This window comes from Mus musculus, chromosome 7 (genome assembly GCF_000001635.26).
Source record: "Mus musculus strain C57BL/6J chromosome 7, GRCm38.p6 C57BL/6J".
NCBI lineage: Eukaryota > Metazoa > Chordata > Mammalia > Rodentia > Muridae > Mus > Mus musculus.
The window spans coordinates 56,417,590-56,436,706 of record NC_000073.6 but is presented as its reverse complement, the minus strand read 5'-3'; the positions used below and the strand labels follow the sequence as shown (position 1 = coordinate 56,436,706).

Sequence of the window (19,117 nt, the reverse complement as noted above, 5' to 3'; positions counted from 1 at the left end):
CTTTTTGAAACTAAAAGGAGACAAAGTCTTATACGTTATAAAGCCCCTGGGACACCAGAGGACAGTCTAATAAAGCTGAGACTTCAAAGGTAAGTTTTTAAATTCTTCAGGCCTGAAGCAAAATGAACAAGCAACTTAGAGATATCACGGAAAGCATTTCCAAGCAGGCCTCCTAGAAATGTGTGTTGGTTAGTGTCCATTGTTAGCTGGACAGAATCTAGAGTCACCTAGACAGGTTTCAGGGCACAACTGTGAGGGTAAGAAAACATCTAAACCTAGATCCTAGGTGAAAGCCTGTGGAGAATAATCTTGATCAGATTGATTGAGATGGGAAGTCTCTGTGGAGAGAATCATTTCCAGGGCTGGGATCTGGAACTGTTCAAAAAAGAAAGAAGGAGGGGATGAGATGTCTATATTATACACACACACACACACACACACACACACACACACACACACACACTGCACAAGGAAAATCATAGAAAGGGGAATGGAAATCTTGCAAGAGCATAGGATGGGAAGACATTGTGCTGGCTAGTTTTGTGTCAACTTGACACAGCTGGAGTTATCACAGAGAAAGGAGCTTCAGTTGAGGAAATGCCTCCATGAGATCCAATTGTAAGGCATTTTCTCAATTAGTGATCAAGGGGGAAAGGCCCTTTGTGGGTGGGACCATCTCTGGCTGGTAGTCTTGGTTCTATAAGAGAGCAGGCTGGGCAAGCAAGGGGAAGCAAGCCAGTAAAGAACATCCCTCCATGGCCTCTGCATGAGCTCCTGCTTTCTGACCTGCTTGAGTTCCAGTCCTGACTTCCTTGGTGATAAACAGCAGTATGGAATTGTAAGCTGAATAAACCCTTTCCTCCCCAATTTGCTTCTTGGTCATGATGTTTGTGCAGGAATAGAAATCCTGACTAAGACAGACATGAAGCAAAAAGACGTCTTGAGGACATGACATGGCCTTTGCCCTTCATGAAGTCACTGCAACTGGGTTACCTGCCTAAGAGCTGCAGGTGATGAGGCTCGTCACCATTTCTTCAAATACGGGTATGGGAAATGTACTGGGGAAAGGATGTCCTTTTCTTTGGTGATATCATAGTAATGATATCAATAAAGCCCTAGTAAGTACCTCCCATCCAAGCTCAGGCAAGATATTCTAATTCAACTCAGTGAGTCACACACAAAAAGAATACAGGAAACCAGTAGATGGACATGTTAGAAAGAAGGGTTTTAGTAGGAGAGGGGGAGGGAGAGGAAGGAGAATCTGCATGAAAATAGTGAAAATTTATCATAGAAATGTATGAGTCTATCACACGGAAAATGAGAAGAGGAAAGAAAGTGAACAGTGTTCATCCCTCTCTGCTCCCTAATTACCACACACTGTGTCTAGAGTCCCAAGCTCCTGCTGACAGAAATCCCCCAACACACACACACACACACACACACACACACACACACACACACGGCCCTTGAGCTGTGAGCTACAGTAAACCCTCTTACCCTTAAGATGCTTTTGTCAGGGAATTTTATCACAGCAACAGGAAAAGAAACTAAGGGGAAAGGTGGTGATAACACAGCATCTTCAGAGACACAGAAGAGAAGCCAACCCTGCCATGTGGTAAGGATATCCAAAGTCAGCTTTAAATTCACAGGAGCTGAAAGAATATTCTATATAACAGGTGTTCAATATTAACCTCATCCATTGAGCTAGAGAGATGGCTCATCAGTTAAAAGCAGCGGATGTTCTTCCAGAGGACCAGGGTTCAATTCCTACCACCCATACAAAGGCTCATAACCATCCGTAATTTCCGTCCCAGGGGATCCAATGCCCTCTTCAGTCCTCCATGAGAAATTTTCTGCTTGGTTTGAAGTGGTGAGTCCATGTCTAGTCCAGACTTTTGACGTAGGAAAACAAAAACCTTTGGTCCAGATCCCAAGGCAGGAAGACATGCCTTTCATTTGGACCATACCTTTTTGTGGAAGTCTATATAAGGACATAGCAGAAGGAAAATTTTGTTCTTTGCCTGCTTGCCCTCGCCTTGCTAGCACATCCATTTCTTCACTAGCATTGGAGCCTACTTCTTTGGGATTTCAGCATATACAAAAGACCAACTGAGACATCCAACCTTGTGGACAGAGCAACTACTAGATTACTGGACTTTCTGGTTACAGCTAACCATTATTGGATTAGTTGGGCTGTACCCTGTAAGTCATTCCAATAAATCCCCTTTTAAATAAAGAAAGAAAGAGATTCATTCCATAAGTTCTGTGACTCTATGGAACCCTAATAGACAAATGAGGTACATGCATATATACAGAAAATCACACATATACATTAAATAAATAAATGTAGTCAAAGCATTTCTATTCAAAGTTCTTCCTTCATGTAAACAAACTGTATATTAAGTACTAAGAAACAGAATGAAAGACTTGAAGGCATATTACAAGAAGATGTACCCAACTGAGTTTTGGGAGTTTTCCTCTTTTTGTATTATTGGGATTTGAACCTAAGGCTTTCATGTATGCTAGATAAGAGTTCTACTTGTGAGCATACTCCCATTTCTAGGTTTTTATTTTAAAACATGATCTCACCAAGTTGCTAAGTTGTGGTGGCTCTGGACCATGAGGACATTCAATTTCCATGCAAGACATCCACTGTGATATATGAGGGGTTTGTGAAGGTCAGCAGGCTCTTGGAGGTCATCCCAGCTTTCAGCTGTGACTTACCATGCTCACAGTATCCACTGATGTTGAACTACAGGCACTCCATATGTCCTGAGAAACTGGGCCTCTCCTACCTCCCTAAGAGACCAAGTCAATGCTTCAAAATCTACATGAAGTTTACCTACTCAGTGAAAATAGAAAGGAAGTAGAGAGGCCATTGACTCCTGTGCCTGGATAACCAAAGAGGAGCATTTAGGTGACAGCCTCTAGCTCTTCTGAAATTAAGAGCTCAATCTAAATGAGGGAGAGTTGGTTTGTCAGGTCTAGGTCTCTATACTGTGGCTGTCCATGACACTGCTCATCTCGGTACTTCTTTCTTGGCTATATTCTGGGCCTGAATTCTCCCTGATGATGACACAAAAATAAGCTTAGTAGCATGAAGCTAGTCAGTCTGCTGAGACCACTGCCATGATCATTATTAAAACAATTCTTCATATTTAGGATTACTCTTTTCATTATCAGCACGGGCAGAAGTGAGTCTGAAGAGGAATAATTTGGTCAAGCACTATATTTTGCACCTTCTTCTCTAGCAGCAGGATCAGCAGGATGCCCAGGGTCTAGTGGGAAAATCAACAGTTAGCACATGCTGTCCTGAACAGCAGCTCACTGTGTTTTTCCCACATCTCAGGCTCCCAGAAATGTCCATCAGGTTAATGTCTCTACACAATTTACCATATTTATAGTTTCTCATGAGCTGGGAAAATGTCTATTAAACTAAATCTCACCAAAGTTATCATTTGTTTTTACATGAGGACAACTTACTAATTTTGACTATGCCCCTCAAATTTTCCATAATGGAAACTTAATCTCCAAATTCATCTATTAGGTGTTTAGAGGTGATATCACTGGGAGGTGGCTGAGTCATGCAGAGTCCACTCTCATAAATGGAGTGATCTCATGAATTAATAAATTAATGGACCGTTGATGGAATGGCTTTGTAATAAATGTTCTCTGGCATAATTGCTCTGTCTCATCAGTGATGCCATTTCCCATGTTATTATGTAGCAAGCAGGCTCTGCACCAGATGCCAGGCAGATGCAAAGGCAAACGTCTTAGATGTTCAGCCTCCAGATTTCAGAGCTAAACAAACCATTATTCTCAGCAAATTACCCAGTTCTAAGTGTTTTTTATATTATGATATTGCGATAGAAAATAGACCATGGTGGTTGTTCTTGATTGCTAGAATGACCTAGGAAATACACCACTGGATGTGCCTGTAAGTACATTTCCAAAGAGGATAAACTGAAGAGGAAAAATTGTCCTCAAAGTGCAAAACCTTCAAACCCCAGTCAATAGATGGTCAGGAGGAAAAGCAGTATCCATGCACCTCCTTCGTGTATTCATGAGCAGGTGTGTCTATCACTGATGCTGTGACCCTCTGCTGACACCACACTCTCATCTCCTCAGTCTTCTAAGGTAGATTAAACACTAGTGGCCCTCCAAGGAACGTGCAGGCTTTCAGCATTAGATTGGGATGGATGACTCACTCAGCTCCATGAGCTGAGTCTCTAGTGTGTACTTTTACTCTGCAATGTGCAGGTGGACATTGTTGAATAACCAATGCCTATTGAGTAACCCAATATAATATATTCTGTATATGGTTTATTGGGTTTTTTTTTGGGGGGGGGACTTGTTTAGGGGAGAATATGCACGAGTTTGGAGCTATGGCCTAAAGATGTTCCAAAATGCCTCTAAGAAGATTTCAATGAATCATTCTGTTGAGAATGTAGAAGAATGCTGACAGCAATACAGATGTTAATAACAGTGCTCATGAGATTTAAGGGGATGAGAACTCTGCTGGAAATCTTATTGTAGATTCCTTTATGTTTTATCCTATAGTAGAATATCTGACAGTATTTTCCCAGTTTTTAAAATTTTAACAAAGTTGAATTTCAAAGTAATGAACAATTTGTTTGCTAGAGGAAATTTCGAGACAGAATAACCTTTGGGCTGTGGAATGGTTGCTTTTCACTGATCTTAACCAAGTTTACAATTAGAGCAAAAGTAGATCTGTTTCTTGCTCCAACAACCTTATATTCTGCTAGTAGAGAAGACATGGTTCCTAGATGGGAGAATGATATTATCTCCACTAAACTGAACACTAGCACTTCTCCTTGGTTACTTTCAATTCTTCATGTCCTTGAGTCAACAAGCCAAAGTAGGAATTATAGCAATAGCAGGTGTGTGTGATTGATTCAGATGACCTGTGGGAAATTGGACTTCTATCACACAACAGAAGATTAAATAGGGAGTACAAACAATTTAAAGCTCATTTCTTTTATTTTCTTTTTCTGTTATTGTTTGTTTGTTTGTTTGTTTGTTTGTTTTCAAGACAGGGTTTCTCTGTGTAACAGTCCTGATTGTTCCGAAACTCACTTTGTAAACCAGGCTAGCGTCAAACTCACAGAGATCAAAATCACAGAGATCCACCTGCCTCTGCCTCCAGACTGCTGGGATTAAAGCTGTGCACCACCACACCCAGCTTTTTGTTCTAATTATTTATTTTTAGTTCATGTACATTGGTGTTTTGTCTTCATGTTTGCCTGTGTGAGGGTGTTGGGTCTCTTGGAACTTGAGTTACAGACAGTTGTGAGCTCCCATATGGGTGCTGGGAGTTGAACCCATGTCCTCTGGAAGAGCAGCCATTGTTCTTAACTGCTGAGACAAATGGCCCTAACCCTACAGGGCATTTCTTAATATTCCTATGATTGTAGTTAAGTTCAATGGAAAACAACCCAATTCAAACAGAATGAAAATGGAACATGAAAGTTATGAGTGTTTTGCTTCTGTTTTGTTAAGAATGTTTTTCTAGGTATGGACAGATGGCTCAGTGGTTAAGAGTACTCAGTTCCCAACCTTCACAACTCCAGTTCCAGGAGATGCAATGCCCTATGCTGAGCTCCTTAAGTACTAGGCACACATGTGCTGCACATATACACATGCAGACAAAGCATTCACACACATTCAAAGAAGAGTGCATTTGTGTGTATATATGTAATATAAATATTAAGTGAATAGTCATGCTTCCTTTACCTTCTATTATTTTCCATGTAACATAATATCAAATGGCTATCAGCATTTTAGTATTATTTAAATTATGTTATCATAATTAAGTTATGAGATATCCAAAGACTAAGTATTCTTCAAAAGACTTAGTCATATATTCTGTAGAAAGAATTAGTGAATTCTCAGCTGTATAGGAGATACTTATATGAACTGAGGACTAGTTATTTCTTTGTCATTATCATAGTTTAGAGGAGTTCAGGAAATGTGATTGAACTTTATTATCAACTTGGCTGCGTTTAATATTTCATAAGAGTGACAGATCAAGGTATATCTCCGAGGTCATTTACAAAGAGGATTACCTGAAGGGGTCTACCCATAGAGGCCTCTCCTCTAACCCACATATAAAGGGATTCAAGGAAAAAGAAGTTGCCTACTCCTCTGTCTTCACTTCTTCCTAAGCAGATATATCTGCAGACACCAGCTTCCTTTGCCTTCTAATAGAAGCTGAATACCAGGGATGCTCCAGGAATCTTTTAGACCTTCAATTCCAGGTTGGAACTTCTAAGGTATCCATCTCGTGGGCTGAGCAGCTACCAGGTTCTGAGACTCTCTACTATGCAGCTAACCATTGTTTGACTGCTTGGTACCTATTCTGTAAATTAATCTGATCCTCCAGAAAGCCTTGCATCCTCCAGAAAGCCTCACATAGACTAAGATACCATTTAGTCCTCAAGTATGTATGACAGCAATCTTCTCCAAGCTCAGACCTGGGCAAGCAATGCCTTGCAGAGGGACAACTTTCTAGGGTAGGAATGACTGCCTCCAAGAGTCATAGTCTCTCTCTGCCACTTAGCCCAACTTGCGTTAGGATTCTTCACACACAGGTTGACAGAAGCCCATTACTGTGCATATACCAAGTTGCAATTTCATGATTCGACATGAAATAAAGCTCATTTCGCACAAGCCTCTTGATTCCATTCTTCTTTCTCTGAGCTTGAAAAATAGCCCTGGGCCAGATAAACAAGCATCCTGGCAACCAAGACCATAGAAGGAACCTAGCCTCTCTGGAACAGATTTTCTTTTGTAGATCAACTGTGCTCCCAATAACACTGGACCCATCTCTGTGCAGTGCTCCTGTGAGGTGCTCACACATGAAACACCAACTTTCAGGCTGCCCTAGGCATGATTAGTGTGCACCCAGTTTTCAGCATTACTCCTAAATCCTTGCTAGCATCATTTCTCTATGCACTTGCCACCTTAATGATCAGTTAGCATTAAGATTTCAAAACAGAAAAACATGAAGTGTCCACGAAGCTCACAACTGTTTCTTAGCTGCTGACTCAACTCACTTCGTTCAGAATATGATGACACTAATCCAGGCTATGCCATTATGTCTTAGCAACTAATGTGCCTTGATCTGAGCTCATCTTACCTGCACCAAAGTCTCTAAACACCAAATGACGAATATCCACGTATACAGCAGCATGCATTGGTGCTTTTTTTTAATTAAATAAGTTAAAGAACCGGATCCTTAAAGATACATCTTAAATGATTATTTTTTAATATTTAAATACCTGAAAAATTCCATGAAAGAGAATCCATACCCATGCTTCTCTGCGATTCCTGCACAAACAACATTTGTGGATGCTCCGATAAGTGTCCCATTACCTGGAATCAGAAATTTAAAAATAAAATAACATCCCAGCTCATCTTGGAAGCTGATTTCTGCTCTTTTCTTCTGCTCAGAGGCTGTGATGTGATGAATACAGTCATCATCAAAGTTAATGCTTTGCAAATGTCTGGGAACAAAACATGTTGCCAACCAGAAAAGGAGTTACCTGTCTGTAAATAACATGATTCCCTCACAGTTATCACTGCTCTATGTGATGCTAAGGAGAAGGTCCCTGTTGGAATCAAGTACCATGTATTTTTTAGGAAAAAAAAAATGCAAACAAAGCTAAAAACCATGGGTGGCAATGTGTGTCCTTTTAAAACAGTGACATGAAACCTCAGACATGAACCATTGGTCTCTAGGCTCAAACTTTTCCTAAGAAATTCTTTCAGCAGATGAAGAGGATTGAAAACACTATATGAAACAATGGCATAGCCTAGTTTTGTTCATTGGTGGGTACTTTTTTCACATAAATGGTCTCTTAGATAAGCTTTTTTGTGTGCACACTTTTTCATAAAGAGACATGCTGTGCACACTGAAACATAAGCCAGTTCTCACAGTTTGGATAAAGAACACAACCAAGGCTATCGAATCAGATTACTCATTTCAGTCCTTCTCCTCCCCCAACCCCCACAGCTAATAGTTCATGAAAAATGAACACAGCCAAGCCTGTAAGTCTCTTCTTTCTCCCTAATTGGACCCATCAGTATTCAAATGCACAACACAATCTCCCCCAACTTAGCTCAGGTCTGACATCAGTGTATAAGCAGTAGAGAAAAAGACTCATTCCCCTGAGGCTTAGTGAGTGGATAATGATGCTCCAGAGTTGCTACAGTCCATAGGAAGGAGAAAATGATGCTCCTGAGACTGTAAACATAAGAACAGAACAGAGAGGTAGAAGAAATCCAGTGTCCTCATGAAGAAAACAATGGGAGGGAGACTGAAAAGTTTGTGGGGATATCAAGTCTGAGTAGTGAGAAGCCCTGAACATGAATTCAAACTTTTGACTAAAGAGCAGTGGTTCTCAACCTCTGGGTCACATTTGGGGATCGAATGACTCTTTCACAGAAGTCACCTAAGACCATCAGAAAACACAGATATTTACATAACAATACATGACAGTAGCAAAATTACCACTATTTAAGAAGCAGCAATGAAAGTAACCTTATGGTTGGAGGTCACCACAACATAAACTGAACAACACTCTCCTCAATGATACCTTGGTGAAGGAAGGAATAAAGAAAGAAATTAAAGACTTTTTAGAGTTTAATGAAAATGAAGCCACAACATACCCAAACTTATGGGACACATAGCTCTTAGTGCCTCCAAAAAGAAACTAGAGAGAGCACACACTAGCAGCTTGACAACACTCCTAAAAGCTCTAGAACAAAAGGAAGCAAATTCACCCAAGAGGAGTAGACAACAGCAGGAAATAATCAAACTCAGGGGAGAAATCAACCAAGTGGAAACAAGAAGAACTATTCAAAGAATTAACCAAATGAGGAGCTGGTTTTCTGAGAAAATCAACAAGATAGGTAAACCCTTAGCCAGACTCACTAGAGGGCACAGGGACAGCATCCTAATTAACAAAATCAGAAATGAAAAGGGAGACATAACAACAGATCCTGAAGAAATCCAAAACACCATCAGATCCTTCTACAAAAGGCTATACTCAACAAAACTGGAAAACCTGGATGAAATAAACAAATTTCTAGACAGATACCAGGTACCAAAGTTAAATCAGGATCAGATGAATGGTCTAAACAGTCCTATATCCCCTAAAGAAATAGAAGCAGTCATTAATAGTCTCCCAACCAAAAAAAAGCCCAGGACCAGATAGGTTTAGTGCAGAGTTCTATCAGACCTTCAAAGAAGATCTAATTCCAGTTCTTCACAAACTAATCCACAAAATAGAAGCAGAAGGTACTCTACCCAACTCATTCTATGAAGCCACAATTACGCTGATACCTAAACCACAGAAAGACCCAACAAAGATAGAGAACTTCAGGCCAATTTCCCTTATGAATATCGAGGCAAAAATACTCAATCGAATTCTCGCTAATCGAATCCAAGAACACATCAAAACAATCATCCATCCTGACCAAGTAGGTTTCATTCCAGGGATGCAGGGATGGTTTAATATAAGAAAATCCATCAATGTAATCCACTATATAAACAAACTCAAAGACAAAACCACAACATGAGGAACTGTATTAAAGGCTCACAGCATTAGGAAGATTGAGAACCACTGTGCTAGAGCAACATCAAAGAGGAGCATAAGGGTGCCTAGGGCTGTCTATGGATAGACAAAGAGCATCTGAAGGGACTGGAACAGATAGCAACATACAAGTCATGGTTTTGTTGCCCCAGACCACCTCTCATGGGTGTTATTCTTAGATGTATCCAATCTATCACCTGTCTGTCTGTCTGTCTGTCTGTCTGTCTGTCTGTCTGGTCCTGTTCTGAATCTAGAGACTTGACAAATGAGACTCTTCATCCTTGTCAAATGTGATTAATGTCTTAATGTCAACCTTCCAGCAACCAAAACCACCTGGGTGATAGGCTTCTGGATGTGTGCTGGAGGTTACACTGATTGTTAACTAAGGAAGGAAGTCCTGCACACTACAAGTATCACCATTCCCTGGCTGTGATCCTGGGCTATGTACTTAGAAAGGAAAGCTGAGCATTGCATTCATTCTTCTCTGCTTCTTGAGTGCCAGTGGAATCTGGCCAGATGCTGTGTGTACTGCAATTTCTATTGATGTGATGAAGCACCATGTCCAAAAGGAAGTTAGGAGGAAAGGGTTTATTTGGCTTATACTTCCATATTGAGGAACATGAATATCAGAAGCTGATGCAGAAACCATGGATGGGTACTACTTACTGGCTTGATCCCTATAGTTTGCTCAGCCTGCTTTCTTATAGATCCCAGGACCACCAAACCAGGGGTGGAACCACCCATAATGGGCTACGTCCCTTCCCAACAATCACTACTTAGGAAAATGGCCTTGCATTTGGAGCATAAATGTTCAGAAATTAGATGTCATCTGGTGGGTTTTTCCTTTGAGGAGTATAAAGTATCCTTCACCATCTATTTTGATTACTTTTGGTTAAAAATATATCTTATTACATATTAGAATGGCTACTCAAGCTTGTTTGTTGGATCCATTAGATTGGAAAACCATTTTCCAGCCCTTTACTCTGAGGTAGTATTTATCTTTTTTGTGTTCCTTATATGCAGCAAAATGATGCATCCAGCTTATACATCCACTCTGTTAGCCCTTTGATATTGAGAGATATTAATGACCAATGATTGTTAATTCCTATTATTTTGATGTTGGGGTGTGTGTAAGAGTTGGAGGAAGAACTGAGGAACCCTGAGGGTGTAGGGACTTCACAAGAATACCAACAGAATCAACTAACCTGAACCATTGGGGTCTCCCAGAGACTGTACCACCAACCAAATGCCATATATACGCTGTACCTACCCACTCCCCCACATACATATATCAGATGTGCAGCTTGGTCTTCATATGGGTCCCCAACAACTGGAGCTGGGACTATTCCTGACTCTATTGCCTACCTATAGATACTGTTCCCTTAACTGGGTTGTATTATCTGGCCTCAGTGGGAGAAGATGTGCCTAGTCCTGCAATGACTTGATATGCCAGGGTGGTTAGTATCCAGGAAATCCTCCCCCATATTCATAGGAGAAGGGGAGGGGGCTGAGAGAGGGACTGTGTGAGAGGGAGACTGGGAGGAGGGGGGAGCTGCAATTGGCATGTAAAGTGAATAAATAAATAAATGAGAAAAGAAGAAAACAAAAAAGAAAGTGTCCTCCAGGCTTTGCTACAGTCCTTGAGAAGCATTTTCTTAAGTGAGGCTGCCTCCTCACTGATGACGTTAGCCTATGTCATGTTGCCAGAGAACAAGCCAATACATTCTGCAAGTTCCTGCTACTTTGATTCCCTGGCATGGTAGACCATATCTTTAACTGTGAACAAGAATTAGCCTTTCTTGTATTAAGTTGTCTTTGTCAGGGAAATTTATCACAGCCATAGAAAAAGAAACAGTGACAATCAGATGAGTAAAATATGTTTTAGTTTCGAACTATCTAGTCAATGTTCCCCAGTCCATGAGAGATGGGCCCCAGCAGAATTTGTGTACAACTAACACCTAGAAGAAGTAAGTGTTTAGTATGCCAGGAATAAGTACCTTCCAAGACCAGAGGTACTTTTTAAAAGTTCTCAGTGCCAATAAAACTCTATTGGTTAGTAGTGCTACATACCTGCTTCCCAAATGTGCTTAGTGTCTAGCCTACATTCGCTTATTATTACGTAATAGGTCAACTTTAGTGTCTCTCCTGGAGACTCCCTCCATGTTCACCCTTCAGGAACTATCCCAGGGGGCCTAATGCCTTTAAGATCCTGCTCAAAACCCCCTCTCCTCTGATCATATTCTCTGCCTACTCTATCACAATCTTTTTCTGGAATTTTCCATGTGCTCAGAAAAAACCACGGGAGAACGTACCCATTGTTATTACCTTAGGTCAAATGATTGGCTCCCCCACAGAGCACAATGCCAGGTTATTATAGTAGGTAGTTCATACATTTGAATTTTTAAAAATTCCATTTAAGGAATGAATTTTCAAATGTCCTTGCATCTTATTTCAATTGCTGTATCTATGAAAGAAACACTGTTGCCGTTTTCCCAAGCTGTTTCTCAGATGGGAAAAAAAAATGTAAGCATTCTGTGCTTTTATATGAATTTCAGCCCCAGTCACAGCATTAGATAAATTAGTTGTCTCCTGAAGTCACAGATGCATCACTGCCTGATGTTAATCCCCCTTCACAAATAAGCAGATAAATGAACCAGAAAGTTATCGACTCAGTAGTCAGAGAAGTCAAAGAACACAGAAAGCTAGATTATCTGGAGGCAATAAGAATGTTAAATATATCTGGTGTGTTTATCTAAGATTCTCCACAATCCACCGGTGTTCCCACAGGTGATTAAGCTGTCTAAATATTAAAAGGACTGTAGCTTGACTCCCCTCCAGACAGCTAAATCCAAAGCCCTCGGGTATTAACCAGCGGTCAATTCCATCTGGCAATCTCTAACTCACATTGCAGTTTTCTTTAGACTTCAGTCCCAGCACCTGTGCTTGATCTCTTACCATCCCTCTTCCTTTGCGATAGAGTCCCTGCTCTACCTAATGCATGTGCATTCCTTCTGAACAGGGGAGCCCAGAGAGGAGAATGAGAAAGAATGTCCATTGCAGAGCCTTACTTGGACAGGGTGGGAATGCATTAGCTTTGAACTATTAACAGTGACTGTCATCAGATCATGGGTTCTGCAGAGTGAGAAGTAGAGTGAGAAATAGGGAGAAAGTGAAATCCTGAGTGACTATATTGTTGCTGTAGCAAAGCCTTCCTCTGATCTGGGTGTGAGTGGAGACAGTGTGTAAAGCAGATGTCTGTTATAGCTTCCCCCCCCCCCCCCCTGTGTGTTTACAGCCTGAAGACTGCTCCCCTACAGAGACCGCTCCTACAGAGATTAGCTAAGCCTGTCTTCTTGGTCAGATGTATGAAATAACCTCACCTCCCTGTTCAACTGCATATAATAAACTCTGAGCTTCCCAGAGACCCCAGACCACATGATCCCAATTTTCCTGTATGTCCATGGTTTTTCCATTTCTTCATTTCCCTGGGTAGCCGTGATTAGGGTTCTGGGACCCAATCCATGAAAGGTTATGACCAAAAGGAGAGGCTTCACAGAGGAACTGAGGAGTTCTGGTTGTTCAGATTTTGAAATCAGGAAGTCTCCAGGATTCTCCTCAATTTACTTTTGATCTGTTAACTACTAAATCTTGCTTTGTCTAGACAACGAGGTTAGTGTGGTCTCCCAAAATGCAGTCGGCAACCCTTACCTCCCAGGCAGGCACCGAGGGCCAGGGCATACATGAGAGGCAGTGCAGGCAAACTAATTTCAGGGTCTTGGCTCAGGTTCAGGAGTACAGGAATCTGTGGAAGAAACGAGTATTATGGACACACGCCATAGAAAATTATAAGAGCCACCCACTGTGACTGATTTACGAAACCTAAAGAACCTTGTTTTAGAAGAGATAGCTCAGCCGTTAAATGCACTGGCTAGCCTTACAAATGACTAGCTTCAATCCCCAGTACCCTTGTGGAGCCTTACAACCAGCATCTTAAGGATCTGGCCTCTGAGAGTAAAATATAGACATAAATGTAGGCAAAATGCCTTTCACATAAAATAAAATTAAAATTTTTAAGAGCTTTATATCATTATTGTTATCATATTATCAACATTATTATTAGTTTGTGTCGGGGGGGGGGGTGATGGGGTGGTAGTATCAGCACAAGTATGGAAGGCCAACCTTGTAGATTGGAATCAGTACTTTCCTTCTGGGGATAAAACTCAAGTTGTCAGGCTTACATTCTCATATAGCAAGTGCCTTTACATGCTAAGCTATCTCACTAGCCCTCAGAAACATTTTTTATTAGATATTTTCTTTATTTACATTTCAAATGCTATCCTGAAAGTTCCCTATACCCACCCACCCCCCGCCCTGCTCCCCTACCCACCCACTCCCACTTCTTGGCCCTGGCATTCCCCTGTACTGGGGCATATAAAGTTTGCAAGACCTAGGGGTCTCTCTTCCCAATGATGGCCAACTAGGCCATCTCCTGCTTCATATGCAGCTAGAGCCATGAGCTCTGGGGGTACTGAGACCAATAGTTCATATTGTTGTTCCACATATAGGGTTGCAGACCCCTTCAGTTCCTTGGGTACTTTCTCTAGCTTCTCCATTGGGGGCCCTGTGTTCCATCCAATAGCTGACTTTGAGCATCCACTTCTGTATTTGTCAGGCACTGGCATAGCCTCACAAGAGACAGGTACATCAGGGTCCTTTCAGCAAAATCTTGCTGGCATATGCAATAGTAGAGACATTTTTTTAATGGCCAAACTGTTTTTTTTTCTTTTAATTTAAATGAGCACAAGATGCATGGCAGGGAACCAAAGCAAATTTTGGCATTCACAAAACTTTGTGTTTGTACCCATCTGTCTGTATCTGGTGCTAGCCAGATGAACAACCAGGTTTCCTTGTTTAAAGCTGCCCAGGCTGCTGCTGTGAGTCACAGTGGATGAAGTCATGTCAAGTCTCATGTGGTGCCTAAGAGCCATGCATTCAGTGTCTATGATACCCTGCCAGTGTCGTGCTGTTCGTGAGTCATCCTGTCAGTGTCAGTCCACACTAGCTCACTCCTCAAATGTGTCTGCTTTCACTTTAATTGACAAGTGGAGGCTGGTGATATGGCTAGGAGGGACAGGGACTTGATGCCAAACCAATGGCCTGAGTTTGATTCCCTGACTCCGTGTGTTAAGAGGGAGCTGACTCCTGCAAGTTGATCTCTGATCTCTGATCTCTCTCTCTCTCTCTCTCTCCCTCCCTCTCTCTCTCTCTCTCTCCCTCCCTCCCTCCCTCCCTCTCTCTCCCTCCTTCTCTCTCTCTCTCCCTCTTTCTCTCTCTCTCTCTCTTTCTCTCTCTCTCTCTATCTCTCTCTTACACACACACACACACACACACACACACACACACACTTGGGAGAGGGAGGGCGGGCTTGTGGCCCTGCAATTTCCCTCCAAGGTCACCTTCCCTAGCCAGAGGACTCACTCATCACCTACCCATTGGGGAAGTCCTGCAACCTGCATTGTCAAGTTCGTGGAGGGGACAGGGTGCCTTTGTTGCTCACATTCCTATTCCTCTTAGGATAGCCTTATTTAGTTCTCATAAATGGCATATTGGGATCCAATCCAGATCCTCCCTCTGCAGAAACCCAGCCATGAGTGCCTATAACTGCTGTGTTATTTAGCCTAATTGCAGGCCACTGGACCTGGCTCAGCTCTCTATATTATTTTGTTTCAGAACATTTTAGAAAAAAAGAAAAAGGCTAAAACCAAAAATGGCATCAAGTAAAAAACAAAATGTAAGTGTGTGTGTGAAGGACCTTTGACCTTTATCATGCATGGTTTTCTGATCCCAGCTACGACAGCCAACAGCAACACTTGCTAGAATGCCTCCTTGTGGGCCTGGAAACAGACCTGGGATGAGAAACTGCTGAAGAAAAAAATGGCGTTCAAAAAACTGACTTCACACATGAGCTAAATGGCAATACACACAACTATGTGTATCCAAAACAAAAAAAAAAAAAAACACAACAATTTTTAAGAACTATAAAATTATGTGCACAAGTGTGCATCATTTGAATTCAGGCCAGGACAAAAATTATAACATTTTAAATCCAAACGTTGCCACAAAATCTTTCCCATTCAAACGAAGGAGTATGAAAAAAAGGGAGGGAGGCTTCAACAAAGAAAAACTGTCATAGAATTCTCAGTGCTTAGCTATGTATTTCAGGTTCCCTTGAGGGCACTGTAGCAGAGACCTAGAAATTCTCTGCTATGGGGCTATACTCAGATTCCCACAAGCTCTTGTCCACTGCAGACAGGAAGAATGAGCAAGGAAAGAAAGGCAGGTGAGTGTAAAGGGTGTAAAGGGGATTCCCAGGCATGGAAAAATGTGTCCAAATATTGAAATATCTCAACACCAAGATCCCCATAGCTTCTATTGACTTAGCCTATTCCAGGCCCAGGGCAACATCATGAAGCCTAGTCTTAAAACTAGAAAAAACAGCTAATAGCAAACTTTGTCTCTCACCAAACCCTGGAACATGGATGCCTTCCATAATCTACACTGCTCTCAGTACAACGTTCCTGGAAGCCTTATCCAGACAACATGGAAAACTGAGCTCATCTCCTGACTGATTCTTTCTCCTCTGGGCATAAATCAAATACTCATGGTGCCATCCTGCCATTTATGGGCTAATTCTCTGACTATCCTCCCTCCAAATGATAACTCGTTCTTTCCTGACTGTGCAAAGTAGAACTCTACAACTGACACACATGAGCTGTTCTGTGTACACAGTTCACATAATGAATGTGTTGGAGATCACTACAACATAAGGAACTGTATTAAAGGGTCACATCACTACTATTTTCCTGCAGCCACGGCAGCTCCTCACCAAGAGGCCTCTGACTCCCAACTGCATCTGTACTAATAGTCCTTTGAAACAGCAGCTGTCTGCCAGCACTTTGGCCCTTGGTGAGTTTCCCTAAGTGTTCCCTACATGCCGAAAGCTCTACATCTGTGGAGAATGAAGACACTTCCAGAGAGAAGGAAGTCTCTGTAGACAGGAAACCTGGTGCCCCTCAAACCACTGATCAGTCAGTGGGTCAGAGCCAAATCAGTGAGGGAAACTGCCAAACACAGGTTCACAGTAGGGAGTCACTCTACACACCTGGCCTTGGACAAAGGAGGCTAGAGATCCATAAAACAGCCCTTGAAACCCAGAGGCATTGGCTCCAGCTTTCCACAGTTGGCCCAGGGGAAGAGTCTGCTGCAGGTAGGCAGGCACTTAGTGGGTGGAAGAAGAAGGGGGCACATTCTCAAGCCCTGGTCTTTTATTAAGCAATGGAAAATTCCCAGGCAGTGTATCACTGACTGCAAAGGAAAAAATAAAACCAAAAGCAGTAATAGGCAGCTGGCTAGTTCCACATCACTGGCCGTGGGCCACACAAGCACTCTGCAAGCCTGCTGTTTGGCTCTGCTGTCAGCGTCTAGAAATGAGCGCAGGCTAAACTGTAGAAAGATTTCTGGTGATTAGATAAAAGCCAGAATTCCTTAGGCACTTGCAAAACTGGTTCCTAGCTGCCAAAAGAAGTCATTCCCCATACCCCTAGCAGAGGGGACAAGTGGCTACCTGTGGTGCCAATCAGCATATCAAAGTCGATGCTGGCCACCAGACCCTCTCAGTACCTGTTACACAACTCTAAGTCCATGCTAGCATCCTGCCCTTTCCTCCTCCAGATACTCATCCTCCTTATGATTCAAAGGATGTCTCCCCCCACACTCTGTAGCCGGTCTCTCTTTCACTGTTCATGCTCTTGTTCACCACTCCCTCTTGCTGTCTCTGTCCTCTCTCTCCTTCCTTTCCTCCCTCCCTCCCTCCCTTTCCCCATCCTACTCTCTCCTCTATTTCTTGCTACCTCACTATCTCCACCATTCTCTCCCATTCTTTCCCATCTCTAGAACTGACTAGGCCCCCATCTAATTTCTCTTTCTCTCTACTCTGGACTCCTCCAGATACCTCTGGACATTATCTCTTAGTCACAATTAAAACAAACAAACAAAAACAAAAACAAAAATCCTTATCTTAATAACGAAGCAATTCTGCTGGCAGTCTCGTTCATGCCCCCTCCCCTGCACCCCACCCCACATCTCCATCCTCCACTCCCTTGGATACACCCATAGAGTGCAGAGGACCACTGCATCACCTTCCACAGGAGCAAAAGAAGGCTCTGCATGGGCATTTGCCATCACATTGTACCAGCACAGGTGTAGGATTCCCAATCCGCATCTGCACTTATGCAGGTGCAGGTGCCAGGACAGAGAAGGAGAGAGAGCTGTTACCAGATGCAAAATCAACAAAGCAAAGGTTAAGGAGATGGTAAAAAGAGGCACCCTGTCTCTTGTGATGCAATGGTGTGTCTCAGATAGGGGAGGCCCAGCCGGAGGGGCAGGCAGAGATGGAGCCTATGACTCTGGGGGACACAGTAAAGCTCTAAGAGAGCCTGAAGAGTGGTATAGTTTGAAGATATAAACAAAGAGTTACTTAGGGAAAAGCAACCTACCATGATTAATTCCTATTTTTATCCATTTATGCCAGGCATGGCTCTTTTTTTTTTCAACATGAATATGCATGAGTTTCCCTAATAAAATCCCTCCGTCTCCTTTGTTTAAGGAGACTGGTGCTTTGGGAGTTATCCCAGAGCTCTTCTTACTTGTGCTCCTAATAAAGCTTCCTTAGGTCTTTTATTGCCTCGTGTGCTGATTGGCTTTGCACTCATCCAAGGAGGGTGAACTCACTGTGGTCTGCCACAGGCTGAACTATCAAATAAAATGGTCCTCACTAAAACTCGATGAATAAAATTGTTAACCGCTAAGGTTCTCTACTTAGAATTTTTGAAAAGTTATTTACATAGTGTTTGAGTGTTTTTTAAGAAACTAAAAAGAAATGTGAAGAAAAGAGTTTGGTTCTTTTTTCATTTTATCCAAATGAATGTTCGGTCTTCATTCTGCCTGTGCACCACGTGCATTTCCAGTGCCCTTAGAGGCCTGAAGAGGGTGTTGGGTCCCCTGGGATTGCAGTTATAGATGATTGTGAGCCACTATGTGAATGACAGTAGCCTTAACTACTGATCCATCTCTTCAGCCCACGAAACAATATTTTAAAAGAACAAAAATAAAGCATTGGAACGAGATACAGCAAAGACTTGAAGAGAAGATAGAAACCTCGCCCAGGATAAAAGAAATACATCACATGAACAATAAGCCTTGAGTGCCAAACACAACTATGAAGCAAATAAGGAAAAGCTGTGATGAAATGTGCTAAAGTGTAAGTCATAAAAGACCTTCTCTAGTAAGCCATGAAGGAGTAAGCAAAGCAAGGAGGGTCCGTATATGATCTAATTACACCATGTCACATACAGCGCGTACAGAATTCTGCTCACAAGCACATGAGGAAGTCTGACTATGTCTTTGCCTTTGTCTCAGCACTTTCTATTCGTTTAACTTTC

General features: G+C 42.1%; 1 protein-coding gene across 5 annotated transcripts in view; it reads right to left on the bottom strand.

Annotated features, from left to right (window-relative positions):
- Positions 1-19,117, bottom strand: part of Oca2 (oculocutaneous albinism II) — a 296,926-nt gene that overhangs the window by 99,812 nt on the left and 177,997 nt on the right. For 4 of the 5 annotated variants that reach the window (NR_157030.1, NR_157031.1, XM_006540699.1 and 1 more), the window contains 2 exons: positions 13,326-13,419; positions 7,302-7,395 (listed from right to left, as the gene is read on the bottom strand). Coding sequence is in view for 3 of the 5 variants with exons in the window: in XM_006540699.1 (XP_006540762.1) it covers positions 7,302-7,395; positions 13,326-13,419 (188 nt within the window). In the remaining 2 variants the exon portion in view is untranslated. The remainder of the gene's footprint in view (positions 1-7,301; positions 7,396-13,325; positions 13,420-19,117) is intronic. The other variant, XM_006540700.1, reaches the window with a different exon arrangement.